Genomic DNA, 26,845 nt, shown 5'->3' with positions numbered 1-26,845 from the left:
CGGATCTCGAGGAGCATTGGCTGCGACATGAAGATCTCGCGCACCTCAGTGAGCACGGCACGGATTTGTTCCCCACGGACAAGCAGCTGTGGAGGCGCGCGATCGCACTGAATCACGATGAGCCGCTCTATGAGCTGAGGCGCCGTGGATACGCTGGAAATGATGATGGAGGCGACTCGTGGTTCAGGAGAGCAATGCGAAAAGAAAGCGAGTGCAACGAAGTGTGTCACGGAGGCGGCGTAGTCGACAGCAGGCAGGTGGAAGCACCACAACAACGCAAAAAATATCCGCAGCAAAGGTAAGCATACACACGCGAGCACATCTCACAATACAGAAAAATACACTCACACGCACAGCCTTACTCCGAGAGAAACTGCAGAAAAGTAAAGAAGGAATAAGGGAGGATAACGCCACGAGATGGAGAAAAAAAAGAGTAACGCTTCTACGCGGAGGGAGGGAGAAAGAAAGAGAAGCCGCGACGACACCAAGCACGCACGCACTGAAACGAACAACGGATGAAAGAGAAAACGAAAAAAAAATGTGAGTGAAACTAGCTGCAAGACGCTGAAGCGTACTCGGCGTGTGTGTGTGTGTGTGTGCTTACTCCGTTTCGCTTTTCGTTCCCTTCCGCACCCCAGCCTTTGTTTTTACTCTACTCAGCATTAGTTCCGGCTGTGATGGTGTACACCCCTTGCCCAATCAAGGAGAGTAAAGAAGGAGAAGGAGCAGGGGGGTGGAGTCTCCCTTTTTCCTTTGGTTCGCCCGTTCTTGAGCCTGAACAGAAAGAGGGACGGCGCAAATGAGAAAGTGAGAGAGAGAAAAAAAAGGAGGAAGAGGAGGTAGTGGTGGTCATGGTGTAGCGAAGAAGCGGAGAAGGATTCTAAAATAGGGTGCATCCACACAAGAAGCCCGCAAAAAAAAAAAAACACGCACACACAAACGAAAAAAAAAAGAATACAAAGAAGTAAAGTAAGCAGTATAACTTGAACCTCCCCCAAGTCCCAAACTGAAAGAGGGAGAGTGAATGCTGAGGGAAGAGAAGGAAGCGAGCTCCGGTGGAGAGACGACAATATGAAGGAGAGGCACAGAAATATATCGATCTATATAACGGAGCGAGAAGCGAGTGAGTGAGACCGTGCGTGTCGAGCAAAGCGATAGCGAAACCAGCGGTATAGCAGAGAGCTCCAAAAATGGGTAGCTCTATTGTGTTTGTTGTTGTTACTGCGTGTGCGTGTGTGCGTACTTCGCCTTTCTTCGTACCCGAAGCACAGAACGAAGGTGAACGAGAGAACGAGTGACTCCAGAAAGAAAACAAAAAAAAGAATATGCACTGATGCGTTTGAGATGGTTGTGTGAGACGAGGGAGCCCTCGGAGAGAGGAAGCGAGCGGCACACCCTCTCACAAGACACACGGAACGAGCGACAGATATCTCATCAGAGGAAAGAGAAGAACGTCGATGCAGAAAACGAAAAAAAAAAAACTGAAAAAGAAAGTAGAGAGAGGTGAAAAGTAAGAGCGGTGAGCAAAATAGATCCACGGTGCTGAGCTCGCGGCCCTAAGAATGGTGTTCAAAGAGACGGAAAAAAAAAAAGAAAGAGTGAGGTTGTAGAGAGACAGGCAAGACCAAGCCCCAGTGAGAGGTGGCACGATGTTGCGGAACAGTGGGAACGCACTGAAGAGAAGGTATCTGTGTTGCTCAAGAAAGAGGCTAGGATGTCTTGATGAAACGCTGCGCTGTCGCTTATGTGTGTTTTCTTTTTGTTCATGCGCTTCGTTTACAAAAAAAAAAATAGCAAAAAACTTTCCGCTGCGTCACCGAGCAGAAATTCAGCTCAAAGAGGAGAAGAAAAAAAAAAAAGATCTTTCACTTTCCGTGCTTGCCTGTATGTTTTCCCCCGTTTTCTCGACTCCGTGGCCTCGCCCTGTCTTTTTTGTGATATGGCGATAACCTGCTCTCCTGCCACGCCTCTGGGCACTACTGATGCTGCCTTCCTCTGCGCCTCCACCGTCAGGAGAATACTTCCGTAAAATCAAGAAAGAAAACACCAAAAGGAAACCGAAAGAAGAGAGCGTGTCTACGGCTCGCTCGGCCAACATACGTAGAGCCCTGCAAAGCAGTGAGTTGCCTTGCTTTTTTTTTTTGGAACGGAGACGAGGCAAAGCAGACGCGGCCGCTGAAACCTACGCGTGCGCCAACCCGCAATCGGGGAGGGGCGGAAGAAGAAAAAAAAGGAAAGGAGGAGCAAGCGAAGAAGACAGTGCAGAACCCGTCAAAGATGACGAAGGAAAAAAAGGGGGAAATGGTTTGTTTTTGTCCGAGCCCTTTTCGAGCAGCTCGTCCTGCTCCCGTGCGAAGGAATCCAAGACTCAGCCAGAGGACGGTGAAAAAGGTGTTGTACTGTGCTTCTATTTACTTGCTGGGTGTTTGGACGATGCTTCAGTAGGGCGCCCCCACAACGCAAAGGCGGCGACGGCGACGCGAGAATGAAAAGTGTGAAATAACAGCAGCATAACAAAAAAAGAGAAAAAAGGGAAGTAGAGAACAATCGACCCAAAGTAGTGCGGTGTTCTAGGCAGGATGACGATGCAGCCACCCTCTCCAACGAGGAGGAGGGAAGCGTCGCAAAGGTGTGAAGACCCACGGGCGGACAGACGGCGGAGGTGAGAGGGGGTGTATGCGGAGAATGGGTGAGCGAGCTCGAGGTACCTTGATAAGTATGTGAAGCAGAGAACGAAGAGAGAGGCGTGCAGGCAGCGGCGAAACGCACAATATCAAGAAAACGCCTTGTGCGAGGCGCGCCACGAGAGAGCAGAATCAAAACCGAGCAAATAGCAGAAAAAAAAAAGGGGCTCGAGTGAGGCGCGTCCACAATGAAGTGAGAAAAGCACCCAAAACGTGAAGGCGAAAAAAAGAGAGAGCACCAGTGCCTGTGCGATACCCTGCAGGATAAGAGACAAAGAGGAGGAGGGAGGGGGAAGAGAGCGGGAGACAAAACTGCGTGTGTGTGTCTGTGTGTGTGTGTGTGGAGCAAGGGGATGAGCAAACCACCCACTGCGATATGGAGGCGACGTAGTCTGTACGCTTGATGATGTTTTCGATGGCGTGTGTGAGAGGCGGGGACGTGGGGGATGGATGTCAGCAGGGACGGGGAGAAGCGTTGTGCGCCGAGTTGATGGAAGTGCAGTTGAGGGTGGAACACAATCAGGGGTGGGATAGAGAGAGCGGGGGGAAGAAAAGAAGCGTGGCTGTTGAAGCGCGAGACAGACCCTTTGCGGTGTTTGCATGCAATGGGGGGACGCTTGAGAATTTGAAAGGTCGCGCCGCCGCCTTCTACACATCCTCATCGAAAGAATGGTGATGAGAGAAAACGGCGAAGGCAACAAAATGAGCAACATAGAGGAAGCGCCAGCTATCAAGCTGAGGAGCTGCGCATCTCCCTCACCCATCTCACAAATCATGAATAACCTGCAGTCCACACCTCGAGCAAACGCAAGTATGCGCAGCTGGGCCCAAAAACACAAAATGAGCGGATGTAGTGGCGAAAGAGGAGAGAGGCAATCAGCCTGAGAGGCGTTCCCCTGAAAGCCTTCAGAGAAAGCAAGCGAGAGAAAAAGAGTAGCGTAGCAACCACACACGCCTTGGCATTGCGTATCTGCCCTCTTTATCTTTCAAATCCCTCAGAGATGATTTTAAAGAGTCCGCACAGATATTCTTTTTTTTTGCAATAGAAAACAGGGTATGTGCGTACACACAATGAGACGAACCCACGCACCCGCACACGAGACTCCCGCGCTCTCCAGCCAAAGGGCGCTCAGCGAATGGGAAAATAAAAACAAAAGATGAAAGCAATGCGATGATGGTAATGGAAACCGAAGAGAGAAGGACAAGCAAAGGCAGCAGACATCCAGAAGCTACGTAGCACAGGAGGGTCGAGGAAAAAGGAGGGATGCCACTGCAAAAACGCAGACACTTGGTCTTCCCCTTCCCTTAAACAAACCGCAGCCCTCAAACACACATTTTTTCCAGACAGATGGCAGAGGATGGGAAGAAGATGGCACATGGAAGTGCGAGAGAAGGGGGTGGTTGACGACAGAATCTATCCCTGTTTTTCTCAGCTCCATCGGCTGCGCTGCTCCTCACTTCGTGAAGGCCGAAGTTGTACGCGGTCATGACAGAAGAAACAAAAAAAAAGACAGCAGCATCCAAGGTAGTCACAAACAAGACCGCAGAGAATTGAGAGAAAGGGGGAGAGATGCGTTTGGGGAGGTATCCAAGATAGCAGAGGCGCACGGCGACGATGACATCACGCGTCCTTAGCGGACACGGCGGTCAAAGTACTCTCGCGAGTCCGCTCCTTTGCTGGCATCCATCCCTGGCAACGCCGAGGCAGAGAATGCGTAGACAAAGTACATGAGCCAGTTGTAGACGAAATGACAGAACCTCTCTGGCATCGTCTCCGCCGCCTGAAATCCCCCGCATCGCGTGGCGCGCTCCTCTGTCAGGGAGGGAACGAGCGCGCTCAGCGCGGTGTGCACTGATTTTAGCTCCACTTCCTCCTCGTCATCCTCGCTGTCGTAGGCTCGGACGGTGTGCAAGGGTATTGCCCGTTGGCTCATGCGCTTCTTCACCGCTTCCCATTGTGCGTTTCGCACCTGGCGCATCCGCTCGGCCTCGCTGGCTTTGTCGACTTTCTCGCGAGCCTCTCGGTCCTCCTGCTCCTTCTGCAGAGATTCTGTCATGTTCATGACATGCTGCATCGAAAGCATGTCGCACTTACCAGAGCCATCACCGGCGGTGCGATGCGAGCCGTACGTGCTGCTGTCAGACTGTGACGAATTGCCTGTCGCTGATCGCTCAGGCGGAAGGACGTGGAAGGGCTCGTTGTCCATGTACGCCGCGTTGCTGGCTTCGTCGTCATAGCGGTTGCGCCGGCGAGACGCGAGGAAGCTCATTGCTTTTGCAGCCGGTGTCTTCAGAGCTTCTTGCCAGAGGGTGTGGGTATGTCTCTCTGTGCTGCGGCGGGGATGGCGGTGATGGGGTGACGCAAACGTGCGTACACTGAGTACCGTCGCAGGAACCGATGGCTAGAGCCAGATGCTCAGGGTGTACTTCGGTTTGGGTATGCTGCGGTGTGGCACTAGAAGCTGAGCCTGGAAAAAAAAAGAGGTCCTATGGCTGCGTATCCACGAGTTTGTTTCTTGTAGAAGCGGTAGCAGTCAATGACGTCAGCGCTCGTGGCTCGAAATGCAGCTGATCCGCTGTACACACCGACGAGCACATACACGTAGGCGCAGTACTAGATCAAGGTAAAAAGAAGGTGCAGTGCTGGGCATATCGGAGGACGCACAGGTCAAGGAAGGTTGCGGAGAGTTTGGCTGAGAAGCGGGCGGCACAGAGAGAGGGAGAGAGAGAGGGACACACAGACCCGGTGCTCATTGACAAGAGACAAGAGCAGAGAAAAAAACGCCCGCATCGCGCAGCATTCCAGACGTTCGATGCATACACCGGTTGTGAACACCTCCGCTCGGCGAGCGTGCCCGCGACACCGCATGTGCATCTCACATGAACGCACCAACTCTCTCGCGCGCGCGTCGGGTCCCTCTGTGCCGACCAACTCGCGCGAAAAAAGGGCGCGTTCGTCGAAGCAGCTCCGTAGAGTGTGTGTCGAAGATCATCACACAACTTTTGCCCTTACTTGTCTTATTAAAACACGAAGCGCAAGTGAAAAGCCTACAACGCCACACAGGCTCGGCACTCCCGTTCACGCACGCATCACCCGATAAAAAGGGGATACGGCGTAAGGAGAGCAAAGAAAAAACGCGGTGGACCGCATTGCGGGTTGCTCACGGTGTTTCACTTGACATACTGCTCCCACGGCGCGTGCCAGTCCGTTTCAGCTACGCCTCCTCTACTCGTTTCGTAACTGCTCAAAGAGATCGAAGATAGCGTTAGCGTCCCGCATGTCAACGCCGCCCCGCAAGCGTCCACCAATGTCGATGCGGCTCTCCACAACGGAGTTGCACAGCCCAATGGATTTCACCAAGACGTTTGCCAGCAGTCGCGCGTCTAAATCACCCTGCTGAATGGACTTGACGTGAAGGCCGTCGTCGACGCGGTTGTTCTTGGAAGCGACAATGCGCTCGTTGAAGCTTGGAAAGACAACGTCAGAGAGCCGGAAAAGCGAAAAGCGCACCGGACTGCGCGACTTTATCAGAATGTCGTCCGGTAGATCCGAGAACCGACTGCGCCACCAGCAACCCCAGTCCCCACCCGGCTGCCGCTCCTCCAGCTCATCAGCCCCCAAACTGCAGCGCGCACCTGGGCTACCGCTCTGACTAAGCAGCGTCTGCTCCTGCAGCTGCACAGCCTTGCAGTACCCGCGCGGGTACGTCAGGAGTCTGCGATACCAGTAAAGCGGCGATAGACACGACCCGTGCACCCACAGTGGCGTCAGGGCGACGAAGTGGGCGTCGACGCGGCGACAGGCGTCGAGGGCGTGCAAGAAGCCGCCAAAACGTCGGCCGCTCCCAAACCACGACCCGGGGCTCCACCATGCAGCCGAGGAGCTGAGACGATCATCTGCCCGCAGCGCCGGGCCGGACGCCTCCTCAAGCGCAGCGGCAAGGTAGAACACGACGCTTGCGTGCCGCATCGAAAATTCGAGGTCCTGCGTGGACCCCACGTCGCCCTCGACGAGCTCCAGGGCGAAACGCTGGTCGCAACTGGCATTGGCGCTGCCGGCGCTGGGGCCCCCAACACTCCGCGAGTTGCGGAACTCATACCGCAGCACGTGGCGGTCCTCCCGCCGAGAGTCTCTGTAGTGGAGAGACGCCGTCAGTTCCCGCTTCTCCGCCGTACCGCTAAGCTGCCTGTACCCCATAGACGCCAATCGATTTTGCTCACGCTGGCCATCTGCAATCGGCAAAAAAAGCGACTTGGCCTTTGCAATATCACGTGCCAGCACTGTCACACTAACGCCGCGGCGCAGGTACTGCTCTGCTACGAACTTGCCCATCGTCCCGGTGGCACCGACCAGCGTCACCGTCTCGGCTGCTACGTCTGCGGCCTCCGCCGTAATGCAGTGCACAGGCGCTGCATTTCTGTAAGGAAAATACAAGAGGCGCAGCCCGTCGTCCTGAATAGCTGGATACGCGCCGGCGCCAGCGCGGCCCAAGCGTCCCTCGTACACCGTGTCTGCTTGGCGCGTGTTCTCCTCGCGGAAGACGCTGAAATACGGCGCCTGACAGGCGCGCTGCACGCGCACGCGCACGCCAGTGCCCCAATCATAAGGCGTGTGCGGACGTCCAAGCTGGCTCATTCCTTCATCCAGCTCTTCTCCCCTTCCCTGTCATTCCTGCCGCTGCCCTTGCCACTTCCCTTTGTGTCGCTCTCGGGCCAGAATAGCGGCACTCAGTGGTGGGAGGGTGGCGAACGCTTTGCGGAAACAAAAACAAATGGAGAGGAGAAGGTGATGTGAGCAGGGGAATGTGGGGTAGGAGAGGCGGTCGGGACAGTGCTTGTCTCCTTTTCGAGGAGGGGAGGGAGGCACCACCTTTCCTTTTTTTTCGGGGGTGGGGAGAACAGCAGTGATGGGTATTGTGGAGAGCAGATCCGATGGAGGTGGAGGAGGTAGCAACGTGAGAAAGAGCAGGGAAGAGAGAACACAAAGCCCAAGAGCAGTCAAGACGGTGATTCTGGCAACAGAGTACGGCCGTTCGTTTTCCGCTGTTTCAGCCTTTGCCTTTTTCGCTTGGTTTAGGCTTTGGGTCTGTGCGTGGACGCGTATTCCTTTGGCTCTGGAGAACGCCCGCAAAGCTGATTGGCGGGAATTATGTTCCTTTCTCGACGTGAGCCCATCCTCCCGGCCATACCACAGGAGTCAAGCCCCACTCCAGCCCTCCCCGGCCCTGCCACAGGCGCACCCCGCGTGGTGCAATGCAGCCAGAGACACATGCCTCACAGCAATGCGCACACACGCAGTCACCTCAGCACCGCCCCGGCCTCGCAGGTCGCCTCACAGCCGCACCCATCACGCACGCCACCACCTCGCGCACCCCCTCGTGCGGTGCCCCAGGCTCCCCGCCACACACACCAGCGGGCAGTGTGAGGGCCGGCTGCGACGCCTTCCAGTCACGCTGGCACTTCGCCCATCATGCCGATGGCGCCGACGTGTTCAGCGGCGCGGGTCGCTCCGACGCAACGCCGCCCACGACCTCACTGCCGACATCAGTAGCAATGCATCGCTCTGACCTCCCCACGTCGCAGTCACCAGACCCTGTCACCGCCAGAAGCCGCTCGGCATTTCGCAAGCACAGGAGGGGAGGGGGGCTGCCCGGCTTCTCCACGCACACACAGAGAGAGTGGGAGGGGATGTACTGGGCCCTGTGACACCACCACGCCCTGAGAGGTGTGACCCGTCATCAAGGGCAGCGAAAGGGAGACTTATAACCAAAAGAGTGGGACAATTGAGAAAGTGAGGGGAGGGAAACAAAAAGAAGACTCGCCCTTGGCGAAAATCCAAGGGAGCGAGACGATGGTGTTGCAGTTCAACGTCTTGATAATAAAGCGATGACAGGGCAAGAAACGAAAACTGAGCGAGAGCATGCGGAAAGCACAGAAATAGAGCAGGGATAGGCGAGGCAGAACGACAGCAAGTCACAACCAGTGGGGGCCGGAGTAGGCGTGTCTTAACAAGGTGTCCATCCCTCTCAAAACACTCCGAGAGGCCGCTGCATACTCGCGTAGACGGGCCTAGAAGCGAGCGGGGGGAGCGAAGCCTCGTTGACGAAGAGCAGGTGCAAAAAGCAAGAGATGGGCAGAAAACCCCCTCCAGTGAGTGGGGGCGTGCCGCGGGGTGGTCTCTCTTCACCCTGTGTGGGTGTGGGTGTGGGTGTGGGTAGGTGTGCAGATGTGTGCGCAGATGACGAGGACAGAGCAGAAAAAAAAAGAGAGATCCGGAAGAAAGGATGAAGGTGTCATCACGCTCACTGGCGCTCGTGTAACGCGGCGGCGTGGAGACAACACCGTCAGATAGCGACACCGAAGAGCAAGTACATGAGAGGCGACATGACATGTAAGGACGGTCGCCGAACGAAGAATAAGAGCGACCTTGAATACTTAAGCAGTCAGAGAGATGCTATGCACAGACGGTGGAGCTTCTCTGCCAAGACCCATCTTTCAGGCCGTGGAGTCTCTCTTGACAAGCTTGCCGCTCGCTGAGGTTGGCTGAAGGGCGACCAGGCATACTACGCCTTTCGCGTTTGTTTTGGGGGAGGGGGGTCTTGATGATGGGTGCAAAACATCCAATGCGAATGCGGTATCGCTTGAATGCTGATGGACACCCCCTGTGAATGCCTTGTCCTTGCGAGCAGTTTATTAAGTAGCCCCCTGTAAGACGTGCAGAGAAAAGAAGCGAGGAACAGGCACCATCATTAGCATCACTCAAAAACAGTGGCGTTACATTCAGGTGACCACTCATTGTAAATTCCTCTCGATTCTCTTCCTCTCAGAATGCGCTGCCTTGGCCGGGTGCGTGTCTGTGGTGAGATGCATCGTCGCCGTGAGCATAGTCTTGCACCGCCCCTCCGGCTCTGCTTGAATGAGCTGCTCTACCAGATCTTGCCGCTCCGCAATGTGAGCCCCTTTCGCACATGCGACGCGGACAAGGTCGCTTGGGTGCTTCCAGTACACCTTGAAGATGTCTTCGGCGAACTTAGGGTAGTTCACCAGAGCAAGGTACACAATCGTGTAGGCCAACTGACCAATGATCTTGTTCGAGCTCAGCTGGTCCTCAGAGACGCGAAACACACGCTCCAGCTCTGGTGCTTTCTGCGACGCCGCCGTCAGGAACTTCAACTCCTCCAGCAGCTCTCGCTCCCCCTTGACGGTGTTTTCGCGGGCGAAGGTGGCGAGCACATCCACCGGCATGCCGAGTGGGTATGAGGTCCCCATCACCTGATTGAACCGTTGCACTAGCGGACGTCCACCACACAGTCGGGTGTTTGTGGGGTAGTTGATACTGCAGAAAATGGGCATCTCCAGAAGAATGTCATCCACGTCGTCGCCGGGCAAATGCGATTGCCGGTGATCCACCTGAAGGTCGAGACGGGTGTGAAACATCAGCAGTGACTTTGAGTAAACTGTACGGAACGCGGCCATGCGCAAGGGGGTGTCCTCCAGGTACTCGTTGCCATCGCTGAGCAGCATAGGCCACCCAAACACAAACGGGTTCTTCTTCATGAGTTGATCTTCCGTAACGCGAAAGTGCGGCGTGAGGCCGAGGAAGATGCTATGCTCGTTCGGGTAGTCCAGCTCCACCGACCGAGGATCGCGCTTGCGCATGTCCTCGATAAACTTGTTCTTCATGTGCGATGGACTCAAGGTGCCGATCAGCTTCTCGTCCATCTGAGTTTCAATACGGTTCTGCACCTCCTCATAGTACGGAAGATACTTCTTCATATGCTCCGCGTCCACGTCAAGGAACTCGGAGAAGACCTTCTTCAATGCGCCCAACGTCGGCTTTACCGTGTGCCACAGCAGCGGAGGAAAGTGTTCAGAGAGCTGGATCATTACCTTCTCCGTGGGGCTGTTGTGGTCCCAGAGAAGCGTGCAGGCGCGCTGCGGCTCGTTCACAATCGGAGAGTCCTCGCGGTCTGGAAAAGCGAACGCCTCCCCAATGACAGTGTACTCGGTGTCTTCGTTGCCCAGGCAAAGTCGATTTCGCAGGATGCTGCTCATCCGCATCGGATCCCACAGCTCCTTGTCAAAAGTGAAACGCTTTCGACGCCAGGAGAGCTCATCGTACACCTTGATGTCATATGAGATGGACTTTTCGGTAGTTTTGGCGTCCTGCCGGAGCTGCTCGATCCACGCCGGCGGCTGCATGGCAGCTGCTCCATAGTGCACTTGGGTGTGAGCAAGCTGGCGGTGGGCGGGAAAAGCTGCTGAGGTAGAAACGCGCGATACCCTTCGCAAGGCAGCACACGCGGAAAAGCGCAGCATTTACAAGCACGCTGCTGCCTCTACAAAGTGCAGACGATGCTGTCCCCTATCCTCTTTTCTCAGTCGCGTGCGAAGTAGTAGCGGGGACGCGTTGATGAAAGGAGTATGCGGTGTATCACTTTTCCTGCCGCGGCTCCGTTTTGTATCAGGTTACTTGCTTCTTTTCGTGGTGTTCACAACTCCGCTTTGGTGTCAAATCCCCATCAAACACAGAAAAAAAAAGATAAACACGCTCGCAGAAGAGTTGAAAAAGCGAGGCAATCAACAACCAGACGTGAGCCTTTGTGTGCGTGTGCGAAGCTGAGCGCACCTGCACACACACACACACAAAACACGAGCACCTTTAGATCGAACACAATGGTCAGATCTTCATTCTGCAATAACGAAAGGGGGAAGGAAAAACAAATGGAGCAACGGGGGGAAGCGAGTGAGCCATTGAGTACGAAAGGCGCGGCGTAGGAGTGGAAAAAGGCAGAGAAGGAAAAGCCAGTAGACAGTACCATAGCTTGTATGCATGTGCTTCTTAGTTGTGATCGTTCCATTACATCCTCCCTCTCTCGCATTCGCGCACTCTCTTCTCCCGTCCACGCAAAGCCTCGTGGTGCAACCTGCAGCGGCCATATGGCCAGAAGAACGACAACAGCATTCATCAGCGGCATGCAATGCAACGCGTCGACGCGAATAGATGAAAATGCACGTACGGTTCTTGTACCTCCCTCACACCGGCGAATGAGAAGTGGGAACTACGAAAGACGCCCCCAAAGCACTGCATCTTTCTATTTTTCGTTTTTTTTCGTTTCCTTGTGCGTCTGTGTGTTATACGCCGTCGTGTTTCGGATTTAATACAGAAATTACTCGAATGTATCGCTGTGGGTCCGTGGGTGCCTGTGGGGAACTCCGCGCTAGCCATTCCTTTCTCGCTGCTTGTATACGTGCATGGCTTAGTGAGCATCAGATAATCTGTTGGGAAGCCTGAAGCACTGCCATCCTGACCCAGCGGCGGCAAAGACCACCTCGTCATCCCGTGGACGCCTTTCTCTCTCAGAAGGAGAGCAGATCGGTCGGGTCCGCCTCCGACGGCGCCTCGTAGGCGATTGTGGGCAGATTATGGCTATCGATAGCGCGCGTAACCTCGGCGGTAAAGAGGCGGCCGTAGCTCTTTTCGTAGCGCAGTGGTGTCTTGTCCTCTGCCGTGCTAGAAAACGCTGACACCATGAGCGGTACAACCGGCATGAAGTGCCGTTCCAACGCGGTCAGCTCCCACAACGTGGAGCTCAGCGCGTGTGTTTCTAGCAGCTTTGCGCGGTCGTCGAAGGGATCACGGCCGTCGAAAAGAGCTGCGGTGTCGCGCATCGCTTGCGCCTTGGCAGACTGTGCTGTGAAGGTATCCGCGTCTTGGTCGGCCATGTCGTCAGGGATTACAGCCTCTCGGCTGCTCCGGTGAATGAGAGCTAGGCAGTTGGGATGATACTGCAACACCTTGCGAAGAAAGGGAAGACTGAAGTAAAGCGTCGGCGCAGGTGCCATCAGCGACACCTGTGCTACGCGCTTGATAACGCTTGCGGCAATGTAGGACGGTACACGAAGCGACGTCATGGAGAGATCTAGAAGCCGGAACAGCTCATACCGGTGCCGCGAAGCGAACACGTCGGGTGTCAAGAGACTGTAGAGTTGCTCGTAATAATTCGGGTACTCAAGGCCATGATCGAGCATGAGTAGAAACAGCCCTTGCAGCGAAAGGATCGAGATGATGCCGCCGCTGCTGAAACAGCCGGTGAGGTAGTCCGCTAGCACAAGCGGGTTCGTGAGGTGGGGAAGAACAACAGACCCCAGCCGGTGCAGCAGATGAACGTGAAGGGCAGCCTCACCAGCCTTCTCCACGCACAGCATCCACACAAACGTAAAGAAGTGCTTGTGTGCCCTCTCCGAGAAGACAGAGAGGACGCTAGTGGCATTGAGTTGCAGCTTGCGCCGCTCTGAGGCGTTGGAGTGCGTGTAGGCGTCGCTCGACTCCAACTTCGCACGCTCGTTTTTCAAAAAGCCCCACCGCAGCTTCATATGATCGAGCTGCGGCAAAGTGCGGGTGCACAAGAGTACAAAGCAATTCGTGACCAACGTCGATAGTGGCGTGCCATCTTGATCACGTGACCGCTTGCGTTGCTGACGCTCCGCAAAGTTGCTGACGGTTCGATAGATCAAAAACCACACATCGTCTTCGGCCGGCGTAGCCTTGTCGACACCGAGGCGAGTGCACAAGGCCTCGCGCAGCTCCGCCACACGCGGACTACACTCATCAGGCGTGGTGTGGTCACGGGGAGCCTTCACAAGGGGTGACTGTAGCGCCTGTTCAACGATTGGGGAAACCTTCGCTTCAAATGTCCGGCACAGATCCGCATACGTTCTGCACTTATCACAAATGCGCAAGGCGCTGCTCAGTTTCGACTCCATAAGCGCGCGGAGAAGTTGAAAAGGTTCGAACGGAAAGAGAGAATAGCAAGCCACACGCCGAAAAAGCACAACACACCTCTGGCCTTACGTTGCAGATGACTTTATATGGTGCTCGCACTGCTTGCGTGTGTGTGTATGTGCTGTCCCTCAGGGATAAGTTTCGCAGTGTCACCTGCTTGGTGGCACGCGTGACGAGAAGCCGTGCAAGAGAGAGTGCAGGAGAGAAGTGGAAGAGTAATGCAATCGTTTGCTCATGAGGGAGGGGCGACTCCAGAAACTCAAAGCTCCTGTTCGGAAAGCAGCACCCCGTCATCCGCGCCCACCTAACTTTGGGCGCGAGCGGATTTCTCGCAAGCAGGGAAAACAGAAGCGGGACGTTCGGGGTCTATACTACTCACCTCATCTCGCTCTCTTTTTTGTTCGTTTCAGCGGCAGCGAACATACTCGTGTCACGTGGTTGTCGCCCTTGTTGATGCCATCCTCCTCGTCAGCGCGGCAGCCTCGTTCGTACTACGAAAAGCAGATTGTGCTCTATATGGGGTTGATGTCCTTCGTGGCTGGAGCTGTCGCCTTTTCGGAAACAAATGTAAGTGTCAGAGTTTTAAAAGGAAGCAACAGTCAATGCTGGAGAGGTGCAAGAGTCGGGGGTGCCCAGACACGAGAGAAAGCGAGCGTGCACAGCCTCACAGCCAGCGACACTCCAAAAAGTGTGTGTGTGTGTGTGTCTTTAGGTCCATCTTTCATCAGCATCAAGACACCCAGAATGCACCACACACCAACGCGCCAAATGTGCTTCGCTCCCCCCCTACCCGCCCCATCTTGAAAAACATGGGCAAGCACCTCTGCCCAAACCCAAGAGAGCATGCACAACAGTAGCAGAGCCACGTGTGTCAAAGCTCGCAGAAAAGGAAGCCTTGTGAGAGCCCGATGCGACAGAGAGCACATATAAAGCGTCGTCAGACATACCCGAGGCCGATGTTACCTTTAGGTGGTACTATCCGTCGTTTTTTCAGGGATGCCTCTACTCACTTGTCCAAGTTCAACAGCATCGTGATCAAGGGAGGGCAGTTTGCAGTTCCCTCCTCGCTGTCAGCGGTCACTTGAGCCACCAGTGCCGTAATGTCGTCAAGCTTTCCGCCGGTGTAGCGGTACCCAGCTTCCTCTGCGTGCCGCGCAAAAGGTGAAAAATAGCGGCGGTCTTGTCCGTTTCGAAAAGCCTCCTGGCCGATAGCTTCAGCTACATTGCGGCACCCCGTCGCTGGCACCTCGCCGAGATGTTCAAGGAGGCGGTCCAGCTCAACGTTGTCCAGCACACCGTCGCTCATGCAAAGGAAGACGTCGCCGGCGCGCACTTCAATCTTGGCCTGCTCGCCAGCGCTAGGCGGATCCTCAGGGAGCTGGTAGGGGCAGTTGAAGGAGTGCTGCTGAATCTCTGTACGATACAGAAGCTTGCCCTGCCGCACAATCACCAGTCCGCAATCACCTAAGTTCAGTAATGACGCATGTGTGTTGTCTACAATTGTCGCCAGAGCGACAGGACAGCCGCCAGGCTGCCTCGCATCATTTGCCTTCTTGTACCCGTAGTTGAGAGCCGCGAGGGCGGTAGCTCGTTTTGAGCGACTGGCTTCTCTCTCTACATACTCCAGCGCGAAACGCATCACATTGCGTGTATAGATGGCAGGCTCGATGCCATGAGACGCGTATCCGCCAACGCCGTCAGCCACACCGATGCAGTAAGGATGAAACGCGTAGGCATCCTCTCCGCCACGGTACGCCTTCTTTGGATGCGGAATAGCACAGGCGCCGCGATGGCCGAAGCGGAGAGCCACTTTCGATGCGCACCTCCACGTGCGCGTACTCGAAATCATGTGTTTCGCCTCTGGAGAGAGCGCCTATTTCGACAGGAAATCAAATGAGTAAGAAGCACACAGGACGAAGGAAGACAACGCAGCTACTGTCTCTCCTCTTACAACTGCTTATTGTGTTTTGCATATAATTTTCTCCTAAGCCTCAATGGGATATACATCATAATATATATATATATATGTATATCTGCTGGAACTTTCAGGGAGTCCAGCTTGTTTGCACCTCAGCGTGAGCCGAAGGCAGCAGTGTTCCTTGTGGCCCTTCGGAGTATGTAAACAGAAGTGAGAAAGCAGACGAAAAGGAGAGAGGAGGGTGGGAACAGGAATGCGCCCACCTGCTTGGAGCTGATAGCTTCTTCCTTCCTCTCGGTTGGCCGATAGTGATTCTTGATGCGCACCGCCGATGCCTTGCTGTGCACAAGAAAAAGTAAGTGAGGGTGAGTGCGTGCAAGCTTCACTCTACTTGCAGAAATGCGATTTGTGTGCATTGGTTGTTTAGGGCGCGTCGTCGTGGAACACACGTCATACAGAGTGGAAGCAACGGTCAACAAAAAGGAAAACTCACGCTCAAGGTTCTTGCCGCATTCGATAATCGCGCGTAGCGAACGCATGGTGTTGAGGCCAAAGAGGGCGACAGAAAAGGGGCAAAGAAACGAATCGAGAGCAGGCCGCCCTCCTCCCAGGATGAGGACGCAGTTCCCAATTGCGTCATTTTACAAGCCTGGTAATGTGCCTCTGGTGCCCTACTCCTCCGCCACAGTCGTGCCAGGAAGCGTGAGACACCGCAATCGTGACCACATCACCGCGAAGAGAAAAACACTTGTAGGAGCGCTGCCGACGAAGGACTCACACACAACCGTAGAGAAATGGAGGAGGGATTAGCCAGTGATGTTCGCATTCGCCTAGGTGGTCACGCACGCTGCGCGAAGTGCACCTGCGCTATCAGACCTCGCTTCCCTCCGCAAGACGAGAACTAGAGGTTCTGTGCTGTTTCTCTACTTATCATTCATACTGTGAAGTGTAGCGCGAAGCAGCAGCTCGCCTGCACCACACGTTCTGGTTCGATTTCGAAACAAGATCACTACCAGCCTTCAACCCGTTGCAGCCTGCACGTAGAGGGACAAAAAAAAAAGCAAAAGCACCTTTCCCTTCAGAAGCAGCAGCCGAGAGTCTGCATGTGTGCGCCATGCTTTTTCCTTCCGCAATCGAGAGAAGAGAATTAGGATCACCTGTAAGAGCAACGACGACTGCTTCGCGCGTCATCCTCTTGCTGAATGAGTCGTCATTTCGGCAAGAGAGTGCAGACCCGTCGAGGAACCCGCAAGAATCACAGCGGCACGTAAGCCACACGGCTTCGTTTCACGCATCTTCGCTGAGCCTCTGCTCAACGCCACCACAAAGAACGCATCGAGCTGCTCACCCTATAATCTTCACTTGAGTCGCTCCTCCTTTTTCGTGCCGTCGGCATAAGTTGTCACGCGCACACCATCCGCGCGATCTAAAATCGAAGTGTTGTTTGGGTACTCGAAAAGCGTGTCGCCGTTCACAAACACTGTCGTTGTCCAGCTCTCCGTTTGAAATACCTTGGTGCCGTCGGGGTAAGCCTTTGTCACGCTCCCGTTGTTGTAGTGGTACTCCCACGTTCCATCCGCTTGCTGCACAATGCGTGGTTCTGCGGCGGCGGCGCCTGCCGCTGTGTTGTCAGCTGGCTGCGCAGAGTTAGAGGCAGTGTTTGTGGCGGTTGCCTCCGCGCTAGGGACCGCCACTGCAGCTGTTTGAGTATTGGCTTCTCCTAGCGCGCTGTTCTCTGTCTTTGCTGATGAAGATGACGTCACAGCCGCGGCAGCTGAAAGGCTCGGCTCGCTTGCCGGCGATGCAACAAATGAGTTCGAAGATGTGATTGTCACCCAGTCCGTCGCATGAATCACTGCACCGCTGTCTTTCAGCTGGCTCATTGCCCGTACTGCCGCCACATGCTCTCTTTCTTTTCGATGCTCGCGCTGTGTTTGTTTGCGCACCTTGGAGCTGTAGTAGGCCAACGCAGACGTGAGCTGCATTTCAACAAATTTCCAGTTCATTGCACTTAGTGCTTCCTCTGCGATGGCGGATTGAATGGAAGAGAGCCTTACTTGCGCCACGCTCCCTGCTCGATCATTTCCCTCCTCTGTGGTTGCAAGCGCACCTAGTGTCTTAGGCGTACGAGCCGCGTGGCACCATGCAGGAGCGTTATCAGCATCGACGGCGTCGCCACCTTTTCCAGAGCGGCACGCAATCTGTTCACACAAGCGCTTCTCTGTCATGTTAATTACAGCAAGCGGCCAGAGACCGTGTACCAGGGGAACCCTGCAAGCTGGAAGGTTCAGCAGGCTCACAGCACCATGTTCGCTACCGCTGATAGGAGGGGTGTACACGATCCACAGTCGTCCAGGGCTCATGGCGCCTGTTGAATGAAGCGCCACACTATCCTTGAACGCATTGACAGACCCGTAGCTGCGTTCAATGGCCTCCAGCAAGAGGTTTGGAAGCGCCGCAGTACCAACGACGCCGTTGCTGGATGCCCCGTTCTGGTGGTGTTGCGCTTCCGCACACTTCTTTTCAAAATAATGACAGAAAGACACAGAGGAAACGTAGTGCACGCGCTCGCGCACGCAGCTCAGACACGGTCGCGCCGCAAAGCTGGATTCTTTCCCAATGAGTGACAATGGCAGTTTCTTCGAGAGGACAGGGCAGTCGCGTGAGTGGTTCGTCACCGACCGTGCTGCTGTAGCCGAGTACGCTGTGGACACGACCAGCGACGCCACTGAATGCGTGGCTGCACCGGTTCTTCTACCAGTGAACGACAAGAGTGGGAGAAGTCGTCGCAGCTCTGCAGCAGCGGCTTCGGGACGCATGAAGAGAAGCCGGGTACGAGCGCGCAGCATAATGTCTGCTCTTTCGGCAATGTTTCTCCTCGACGAATTCCTGCTGCAGCAATCGAATCCGAAGAAAATTCAGTCAGCTACAGTTTGTCTCTTGTTTCGTGATCGTTGTTGCTGTCGGCGCAGGTCCCCCTCCCCCACTTAGGAAAGACGGATTGGGAAGATGAGCAAAGGAAATGAACGCGGAAAAGTATAGAAAGAGAAGTTGCATCCGAAAGCATACTAGTGCAACTGCTGCTGTGGGTAACGCGACGCTGTCGGCTATAGCTCAATGCTTGCTTCACACAAACTCGTCTTGCTCTTGGGGAGCACAAGGAAGACAGTATAACGCTGCGGAAGGAGAGCAAGAGTTCAATTTCAGTTTGGTCAGGCGAGACACGATTTTCACATTGCTGGTGCATAAGTGATGAAACCTGCTATCGAACTGAGAGACCGGGGGAAAAGAGAGGAAAATAGTCGAGCACCACTTGGGCTGCACGCACGGCATCCTACTAAGGGGTCAGCAGAGAGAAATCAGAGAGCCGTTTCTTCGCTCGCGACTTTTTCACGCTGACTCCGTAAAACCGCGCTCCTCGGCAATAGGCTTGATAGAACGGCGAGGGAGAGCGTAATTGTGAACTCGATAGCAATGAGAGTAGGCTCCTTCCAACGCTATCATCGCGAATCTGATTATCAACGTAAAAGTTCAGCCATGCAGTCGCGTTGACAAGTGACAGCCTTTTCTCATTCGCTGCCGAGATAATAGGCTTTCCTGCGATCCGAAAGAAGCCTTTTGGGACCTTGGAATGCCTGCTAGCACACCGCAGCAGTCGCATCAAGTGGCTTTCCTCGCAGTTTTGAGCAGCACGGATGAGCACCCTGCCAAGGCTCTCCATGTCTTGACTGGAGGCAACAGACTCGAATGCTGCTATGACATCGTCAGCAGAGAGGGCACCTCGCTCAATAGGCTCTCGGGCTTGCAGCTCGGCAACCACCTCTGCTCTCTTGCTGCCCTGTGATGGCAAAAAAGTGAAGAGCAATACCAAATCCGAAGTCGTACTGTCTGCGAGTGAAATTCGGTTGAGAGCTGCAACCACATCCGGGAAAAGCAAAAAAGACTCTCGCTGCTTCGCGGTGCTGCAACTCAACAGAGCTAAAATGTCATCTGACGAAACGTTTGCAATGTGGCCTAAGCTCTCAATGAGCTCTGATTGCTCAAGAAGAGGCGTAAGCCTCAAATTACGCGCTGCTTTAGCTGCGACCACCACATCCTGTGTGCGAGGAGTTTTTCGCTTCAGTTCTTCGAGCACACGTTGAAACGCGACAGCGTCGCGAACGCCAAGATCAGATAGGGCTGAGAGAACCAAGCAGAGGTCCTCTGCGCGGCAGCTGCTGACAGACCGCAGTACCCGGCCCAGTACGACCTTTCTCACCCAACGATTTGAACTCGTTGTTTGACCTGCATGGCTAAGGAAATACATTGCAGCAGAAAGAGACAACTCCTGAGACTTGACAATTCGCCGCAGCAGAACAGGTTGCTGTTCATCTTCGACAAAGCAGAGCCCAGCGATCAGTAGTGCTCTATCTCTGGGAGAGAGGTCGTCGTCAACGTTGCCCTTTGGCGCGCAAGCGGTTACAAGACGCGCCCCAGCTCGGCCAATAGCTTTCTTGAGAAGAGCGGGGGAAGCCTTTATTCCACTTCGTTGCAGTATGTACAGTGCGTGCACACTGGTGAGCTGACTGAGTTCGTTTCTTTCCACGCTGCGACGAATAGCGGGCAGCAACGAAATTAAGAAGACGCCGGTGCTGATCATGATATTACACACGACGGCCGTTTCTTTCGCAGACAGCTCGCCGGCGAGTCTGCCGCTTGCCACCGCCCTGCTAAGCAAGAACGATGCCTCCTCCCGTGAGAAAAAAGACAGGCACAGCACCCACTCCAAGTATTCTTCAGTGGGTGTTTTAGGCTGAGACTGCTCGAGCCGCATGCGTATGCATCTTTGCAGTGCCGCCTCCACGTCTTGCAGAGAGGAAGAGCTTGAGCATGAGGCTGAATCCGAATCTCTCCGCGCATTCAGCAATTCAACGATGCGCTCAGAGCCAAGGTGTCCACTTGCTTGGCATATTTGGCGGCAGATAGAATCTTCGATGATTGTTCCCGTGAGCATGAGCCTGACAAAAACATCAAAACAATTCGAGTCGCTTACCCCACCCTTCTCGATAAGTGCCTTCTGAACAGCCGCACCCCATGCTGCGTAACGCTGGGAGTTCCTTGGAGCGGCAATTCTCTCCAGCAGACCCACAAGGTCTGCCTCTTTCAATTCCTCTGTGGCAGACTGTAGCTGCTTTACTAATCCCTCCATCTCCTTTTGCTCCAGCGGTAAACTCTCCATCAGAGTAAGATCAAAGAAAATTTCTTTGTTGTTAGAGGTGGAAAGGCGAAATGCCAATTCGTCGGCAGCGATTTGCGTAACCTGAGAAGATAGCCCTCTACTCACTTGCAGTGCTCGCTCGCATCCCCGCCAAAACGGCCGTGCAAAAGCAACCAGCTCTGAGTTGTCTGCAAGCTGTAAGCAGCACCGGATCGCTGCTACGACACCGGGAGTACTCAGCGCTGCATCATAGTATTCCAAGTTCTCCGGTGACAAACTGATGTTCGACGCAAGCTGGCGAAGCTCTTTCGCACTAACTTCGCCTGCAGAAGCTTCGAGGTGAGCAGAGAGCTTTGAGATAGTATGAGTGCCGAGAGGATATTTGATAGCGGGGAGAATGCTAGTGAGCTCCAAACCGTCTTCGAACGTCTGCAAAACACTCCCCATATCGAGGTTGCTAACATAGTCGCGAGCAAGGGAAAGTGTTGTGACGTCGCTGGCTGAGCCGATAATCCACAGCTTCAGTTGCTCAGAATGAGGACGCCATTGAGCTGATAGTAGTAGCACAGCTCTTTTTTGAAACATCTACCCAGATGCAACGCTTAAGTAGTCGGCTGAAAACTTTTGAATAGAGCGGGTGAATCGATGTGAAACAGAGGCATACATGCTTACTGGTACTCTGTGGCTTAAAGGAGAAGATCATGCATTCTTTTGGTTCTTTGTTGTCCTGCGCACCGTGCTCTTGGTGCTGCTGCTGCTGCTGTTGCTGCTTTGCTTATACGCGTACACCTTAGTTGCCGTGGTAATGTGTGCTCCCATTTGTGTACCTTGATGAGAGCATGAAGCTCAGAAGGGTTTGAAAGGCGAGAACCTCACCATAGCACTACCTTTTTTCGATGATATACAGCATTTATACAAGACTTGAGGGAAACCGCCCTAAAGCTCCGCTGAGATATATAAAGGAAAAAATCTCTATCACCAAGCCTAGTTCTTCTTTTTCTCACTCCTCCCACTTTCGACCTCAAGCTTGAAGACAGGCACTTGAGCAAGCCTGGCAACACTTTGAGTAGCCCAGAAACCAAGCAGTATTGCAACACCGTTAATCCCTAGGTAGGTCGCTGAAAACGCCAAATCCATCATCAGCACATACGTTTGTAGCCACATGTAGTAAATGGCCCCCACAGCGGCAATCGATAAAAGAACGGCACTGATGACTATCGCTGAGGTGCTTTCCATTTTGTTCCCGCGCATCCCTATGAAGACCCCAAAAGCATTGACAAGGAGAACCAAGAAAGACGCGACTACTTCCATTGGGAGAGCGGCTGGTGGAAACGGTAGGTAGAGAGCTTTGAAGATTAGAAGACCTAATGTCACAATCCACCAGATCGCTGCGCATCCTATTGACGTAAGCAGCTGGAGGTGAAATGGAAAAGATGCACCCCCAGTGGTGCTGCCAGAGGTGGGCATTTGTAGGGGTCAGTATCTAGTGAGTCTTTGAAAGGGGCAATAAAAGCACAGGAAAGTGAGCATAAAGGAGGCCACGGAGTATAAGAGCACCCTTTGAGTTTCTTCACGTGCTCATTGAGCCCTGGAGAGAATCATCGTGACTTAATACACACGAGCATGGTGAGCGATGCTCTTCGAGCGCGAAAGGAATAAGTAGCAGCGTTCCCTTGTGTGTCGCATACAGTACGAGAGAATATTCAGCACTGTTCCTGTTTGAGACTCGTTTTTTCCAGTCGCTTTAACTGGCGAGGACGCAGCTAACCGGCTGTTATCAGAACGTCTGTGGTTCCTAGCGGCTATATTATGAGATTACACGATTACAAATTCTCGTCACTGTCGGAGGCGTCAGTTTGGGTGGTTGCTTTCCGCAGCACAGTTCGCCTTTCACGCTCGCGCAAGCTACCTAGGGATTCACGATTTTCGGCCTCTCGTCGTTTCCTTAGCCTTTGTTGCAAAACGCGAGTATTGAGACCTGTAAGCCGCTGCAGCTCTTCTTCGTCGGGAGCGACGTCAACAAAAGCGTACTTGCTCGGTTCTCTCAGTTTCTCTAAGTACTCAACTCTCCCTTCCGGCGATTCTTGATCTGAGTCCGCGCTGGGCACGTCAGCCTCGGTGTTGGTGGCTGATGCTGCTGGGTGCTTTTGGCACTTTGCACATACTGCCTCGCGTTCAGCGCACTGTTGGCAGATGCGGTGGTAAGCATGGATCACTTTATTATCCCGGCACAAGTTGCAACGGCGGCTTTGCTCTTGTGAAGCGTACTTACCATAGTCGACCTTCCATTGAATAATCTCACAGCACCGCCGGCAGCACAGGCTCGCCATTACAAACTCTGTTTGACGAGATACGCGATCCTTCTCCTGTTTGTAACGGTTCGGGTCGTACTTTCTTTTGTTCATGTAGGCCTGCCGGGGCCCAGGGGTGCCATTTTTTATAACGCGCTTCATCCGAAGCGCGAAAGAGAGAAAGGAATGAGGGAAAAAGCTCACGCTCCAGGTCTTCCACGCACCACAAGATAGACCTCGGCTTGCAAGTACAAATGCGCTTTGGGAGGAGCAAAGAACGGAGATATGAAAGTGATGGAAACAGTGTAAGTAGAAGAAATGCTGGGGAAGCTGTCGCAGGAAAGCTTCCAAAGCAGCATCATTCAACGGATATTCATGCATACTTTATCAGAATAAGAAAAGGGTTCAACAGTCACGCTCCGAACCGCAAAGCATCACAGTGCTGCTTTTGATTTGCATTGCAAAGAACTGCCCTTAAAGTCACCGTAGCCGACGACTTGTAAGCAGCTGCTGCAGCGCAACCCCAACCTCCGGTGAATTCCGCGTCACCGGAAACAAAGGCGCGCACTTCACACTGCTTCTCACTGGGCTCATTAAGCTTCCTTGGAGTGGCACAGATCGAGAAGAGGGAAAAGTCTTTGCTCCCTGCAGACCAGTGCAAATCAGCAGCTTTGCAAAACTGTGAAACACATAACAAAAAAAAAGGTGCGCTTGTTCATTCCATAAGCTGCAGGATACTTGATGCCGACAGCCAGCAGTCCTCGGCAACGCAGCTGTCCATTGCCACATGTGACCGGCCCTAGTTACATTTCCCCCGCTCGTTGCGATGTCAGTAGTTCGATTATCCAAAACTACGTAATAGATCTTCAAGTCGATGAGCCCAGCTAGGAACGGGCCTTTGTGAAGGTGTTCGACACAGAGCGACAAAGAAAAAAACGACTGGCCTTTCGCATTCCCCCCCCCACCCAGGAACCTTTTCACCCCAGGCCTATCAAACGTGTCGCTGGAACGTTATTGGCTGCAGTCCCGCTAAAACCAAGGCTCAAGAGCCGAAGCTCTTGCCCGCACTTGCAACAATGGCTCGTGCCTGAAGTCTCTTTGCGCGACATGGCGCTGTCTCCTCCACCATCTTCACTTTTACCCTCATGATACCGGCCACCTCACCGCGGCATTACGGGGCCTGGTACCCCACTCTTTGTGCGAAGCCAACATTCTGCAGCTTGCCTTCTGGAAAGGTTGCACTCTTGGTGCCAGCGAGCAGGCCTGGGCGGGCGCTGTGAAGAAACTTGCGGTCATGATTAAGTTTGGAGAAGTTCACTGTGAATCGTGTCGGCAATTCATCAAACCCTTACTTCAACCGACGAAGAGAACGCGCCCCGTGTTGAGAGAGACAAATTTGTTCCACTGGTGCTGCTTGACCCTCATGTACTACAGCTTACCCTCATCAGTCTATACACGCGCAGCGTAAGTTTGGCCGCGCTTAATTCACACACACACGCACACTTTATGGGCATGAAGATGCCCCCACGGTACAGTGACAACTGCTCCTGTAGCTGAGGCTGACGTTAAGATCTTTCTTGGGGTGTCAAATATCGTGCGCGCCTTCCAGTTTTGAGGACTTCATTATTCCGGTAACATTTTGTCTTCACCATGCCATTCCACCACGACTAACTCGATAGATGCACACATACAGCCACAGCTCACCTACATCTCCTGCACTGCTGCTAAATCCGTGCCGTCGAGGACGAGCCGCTCTGCCGTTGCATCGGCCCATGTGTCTAACGTGGTCTTTTTATCCTCCTGCGTCCCTCCTTCGCATACGTGCTGCGTGGTCGGAGCCACACGGACTTGGGTGAACTGAGTGCCTTGGTCCAAGCGGATCGCGCCCAGAATCCTGCTCCAAGGCGGAAGCGGTGGCGTTTCTCATGGGGGCGATAGGGGGTCACCTAGGCGCATGCCATGTGTTTTGCTTTTGTGTGTTTTTCCCATACAGCAGCCTTCAACGCGCACAGTGCATGCCGGGGTGAGAGGTGGAACAACAAAGGCAAATTTTTGAACCATGTACGTGAGTCCTGCAGCGAAAGGCGTGGATCCCATTTAGCGCAAAACAGATTTCGTTCATGTCTCGGTGACTTCACCCGTAGGAGAGTTGGAGGCTTTCCCACGCGCCTCCGAAATGGCATGGGTCCGCCGGTCCAGTTGACGCCCATTTACCTCTGTATGTGTGTGTGTGTGTGTGTGTCCTCAGGTCAGTCAAACCATTTGATGCAAGGACATTGTGCTTGTTTTGGGCATTTCTCAATGCTAGAATAGATGAAAGCAGTGGATTCGAGCTGCTTGTCTACCTCTTCTATCACTTTTTACCCGCAACACGAACTGGAGCTTAAGCACTCAAGCGAAGCAATCTTGTTCCTGTTGCAGCTTTTCCTGTCCCCATGTCTTTCTCAGGTCCCGAATCGGCACAGAACGAAAGTCTGCAGCTGTCCATTTGATCGTTTGGGCAACAATTGTGTACTGAAAAGTCACATCTGAGTCCGGCCAATACACACTTGGCTCCATGTGTAATCCTTCACTCACCGACGGAGAGCAAATGCAATAGTAAATGGGATGTAGCTCTGTTCTCTCATTTTGGTTTTGATGTCCTTGTGACCTTGCTTACTACTCTTCTTCCCTGTGGGCATCATATCTATTTTCTATTTTTCGAACCGACAGAAACAACTTCCAATACCCTATTCCTGCTGTGCTTCAAACTGCGTCTTCCGCTGTCATAATAAGGCCATGAATAGCGGCATGCCCAAGCAAGAACAATGCCTACCGTTCTGCTTCATGCAACTGTGACAGGGCGTCAATAATGGTGCACCAACATGGCAACTGCTCAGCCACGTGCCCAATCCTCTCTTCGCCATCTTTATCTTCACTTCTCTCCCTCTGCTAATTTTGCTAATTTTTCACTGCACAACCTACTCATACGCACCACACCCAACTACAGCATATTGCTTCGCGGTAGCCCTCGAGAATCATAGTACCCTTTTGCCTCTAGTACATTTGTGTTTCGTTTCGTTCTCATACTACCGTTGCGTTATCACAACACATCTAGTGTTCTGATTTTCATTCTCCTCTACCACCTGTGAGCTTACTCTCTTTCTGCCGTTGCTTTACTTTGTGTGCTTGTGCACTTCTCCGTCACGTTCGCAGAGTGGTCTTTCTTTACTACAACGTTTACACTTCTTTTTTCACTTCGCGCGACTTTCTCCCTTTCCCTACCTCTGCGGAACAACAGTTTCGTCGCAGCCACATTGTTATCAAAGAGTGAAGCGTACATTGAATCCATTCCCGAGTACTTTGCCCCAGCCAGTATACAGAAAGCACCAGCTCGCTCCACAAGCGCCTTCCAAAGTATTTTCACCTCGACTCGCAAGGCACATTTTCCTCATTCATCATCAACAGCGCCGTTACTGTCAGCAGTGCAGAAACCGCGTGCCTTCTACTTTACCACCGTGTTTCTGAGTACGGAGCACAGTGTTCGTCTCGCACCGTTCTCCACCTGCATCTGCCATACACTCATACCGACACCCCCGAGAGTTTCCGTGTCGCCTTCGAAGAAAACTAAAACAGCATAGACGAAATTTCTCACGCTAAGCATTACACAACCATACGAAAATGTCCTTTTTAAGCAACATCAATCCCGCCTTTCCCCAACTGCAAGCTGGGCAGGTGGTCGCCTACGACTACCTTCACGCTGCGAAGACGTGGCAGTGGACCCTGGGTACGGTGCGTGAGATCAAGGACTACACGGCCGTCGTGCAGCAGTGGGGCCTTCACACCGGAGACATTGACACGCTGCGCTCCATTCTCCTCAAAGAGGTCGACACGGAAAATGGACGCATGAAGAACTATCATGATATGCTGGCTATCGCACGAGAGAAGCTCGCATCCATCCGCCGTAGCAATGAGGATCGTGTTTCACAC

General features: G+C 53.6%; 9 protein-coding genes across 9 annotated transcripts; all 9 read right to left on the bottom strand.

Annotated features, from left to right (window-relative positions):
* Window positions 1-4,315: 4,315 nt before the first annotated feature.
* LDBPK_340810 (hypothetical protein, conserved) lies at window positions 4,316-4,954 on the bottom strand (the record flags this gene model as incomplete). The annotated part of the gene is made up of 1 exon (XM_003864198.1): window positions 4,316-4,954. One exon carries the CDS (start codon window positions 4,952-4,954, stop codon window positions 4,316-4,318), a length of 639 nt encoding a protein of 212 aa, XP_003864246.1.
* A 956-nt stretch (window positions 4,955-5,910) lies between these two features.
* LDBPK_340800 (hypothetical protein, conserved) lies at window positions 5,911-7,320 on the bottom strand (the record flags this gene model as incomplete). The annotated part of the gene is made up of 1 exon (XM_003864197.1): window positions 5,911-7,320. The coding sequence occupies one exon, from the start codon at window positions 7,318-7,320 to the stop codon at window positions 5,911-5,913; it is 1,410 nt and encodes a 469-aa protein (XP_003864245.1).
* A 2,156-nt stretch (window positions 7,321-9,476) lies between these two features.
* LDBPK_340790 (hypothetical protein, conserved) lies at window positions 9,477-10,886 on the bottom strand (the record flags this gene model as incomplete). Its single annotated transcript, XM_003864196.1, has 1 exon — window positions 9,477-10,886. One exon carries the CDS (start codon window positions 10,884-10,886, stop codon window positions 9,477-9,479), a length of 1,410 nt encoding a protein of 469 aa, XP_003864244.1.
* Window positions 10,887-12,044: 1,158 nt separating this feature from the next.
* Window positions 12,045-13,451, bottom strand: LDBPK_340780 (hypothetical protein, conserved; the record flags this gene model as incomplete). The annotated part of the gene is made up of 1 exon (XM_003864195.1): window positions 12,045-13,451. The coding sequence occupies one exon, from the start codon at window positions 13,449-13,451 to the stop codon at window positions 12,045-12,047; it is 1,407 nt and encodes a 468-aa protein (XP_003864243.1).
* Window positions 13,452-14,476: 1,025 nt separating this feature from the next.
* Window positions 14,477-15,109, bottom strand: LDBPK_340770 (hypothetical protein, conserved; the record flags this gene model as incomplete). Its single annotated transcript, XM_003864194.1, has 1 exon — window positions 14,477-15,109. One exon carries the CDS (start codon window positions 15,107-15,109, stop codon window positions 14,477-14,479), a length of 633 nt encoding a protein of 210 aa, XP_003864242.1.
* Window positions 15,110-16,746: 1,637 nt separating this feature from the next.
* Window positions 16,747-18,207, bottom strand: LDBPK_340760 (hypothetical protein, conserved; the record flags this gene model as incomplete). The annotated part of the gene is made up of 1 exon (XM_003864193.1): window positions 16,747-18,207. The coding sequence occupies one exon, from the start codon at window positions 18,205-18,207 to the stop codon at window positions 16,747-16,749; it is 1,461 nt and encodes a 486-aa protein (XP_003864241.1).
* Window positions 18,208-18,725: 518 nt separating this feature from the next.
* On the bottom strand, window positions 18,726-21,032 carry LDBPK_340750 (hypothetical protein, conserved; the record flags this gene model as incomplete). The annotated part of the gene is made up of 1 exon (XM_003864192.1): window positions 18,726-21,032. One exon carries the CDS (start codon window positions 21,030-21,032, stop codon window positions 18,726-18,728), a length of 2,307 nt encoding a protein of 768 aa, XP_003864240.1.
* A 537-nt stretch (window positions 21,033-21,569) lies between these two features.
* Window positions 21,570-22,052, bottom strand: LDBPK_340740 (hypothetical protein, conserved; the record flags this gene model as incomplete). Its single annotated transcript, XM_003864191.1, has 1 exon — window positions 21,570-22,052. The coding sequence occupies one exon, from the start codon at window positions 22,050-22,052 to the stop codon at window positions 21,570-21,572; it is 483 nt and encodes a 160-aa protein (XP_003864239.1).
* A 356-nt stretch (window positions 22,053-22,408) lies between these two features.
* LDBPK_340730 (hypothetical protein, conserved) lies at window positions 22,409-23,257 on the bottom strand (the record flags this gene model as incomplete). The annotated part of the gene is made up of 1 exon (XM_003864190.1): window positions 22,409-23,257. One exon carries the CDS (start codon window positions 23,255-23,257, stop codon window positions 22,409-22,411), a length of 849 nt encoding a protein of 282 aa, XP_003864238.1.
* Window positions 23,258-26,845: the final 3,588 nt, after the last annotated feature.

This window comes from Leishmania donovani, chromosome 34 (assembly GCF_000227135.1).
Source record: "Leishmania donovani BPK282A1 complete genome, chromosome 34".
NCBI classification, from domain to species: Eukaryota; Euglenozoa; class Kinetoplastea; order Trypanosomatida; family Trypanosomatidae; genus Leishmania; species Leishmania donovani.
The sequence above is the reverse complement of the archived record's forward strand: the minus strand, read 5'-3'. Positions and strand labels throughout refer to the sequence as shown.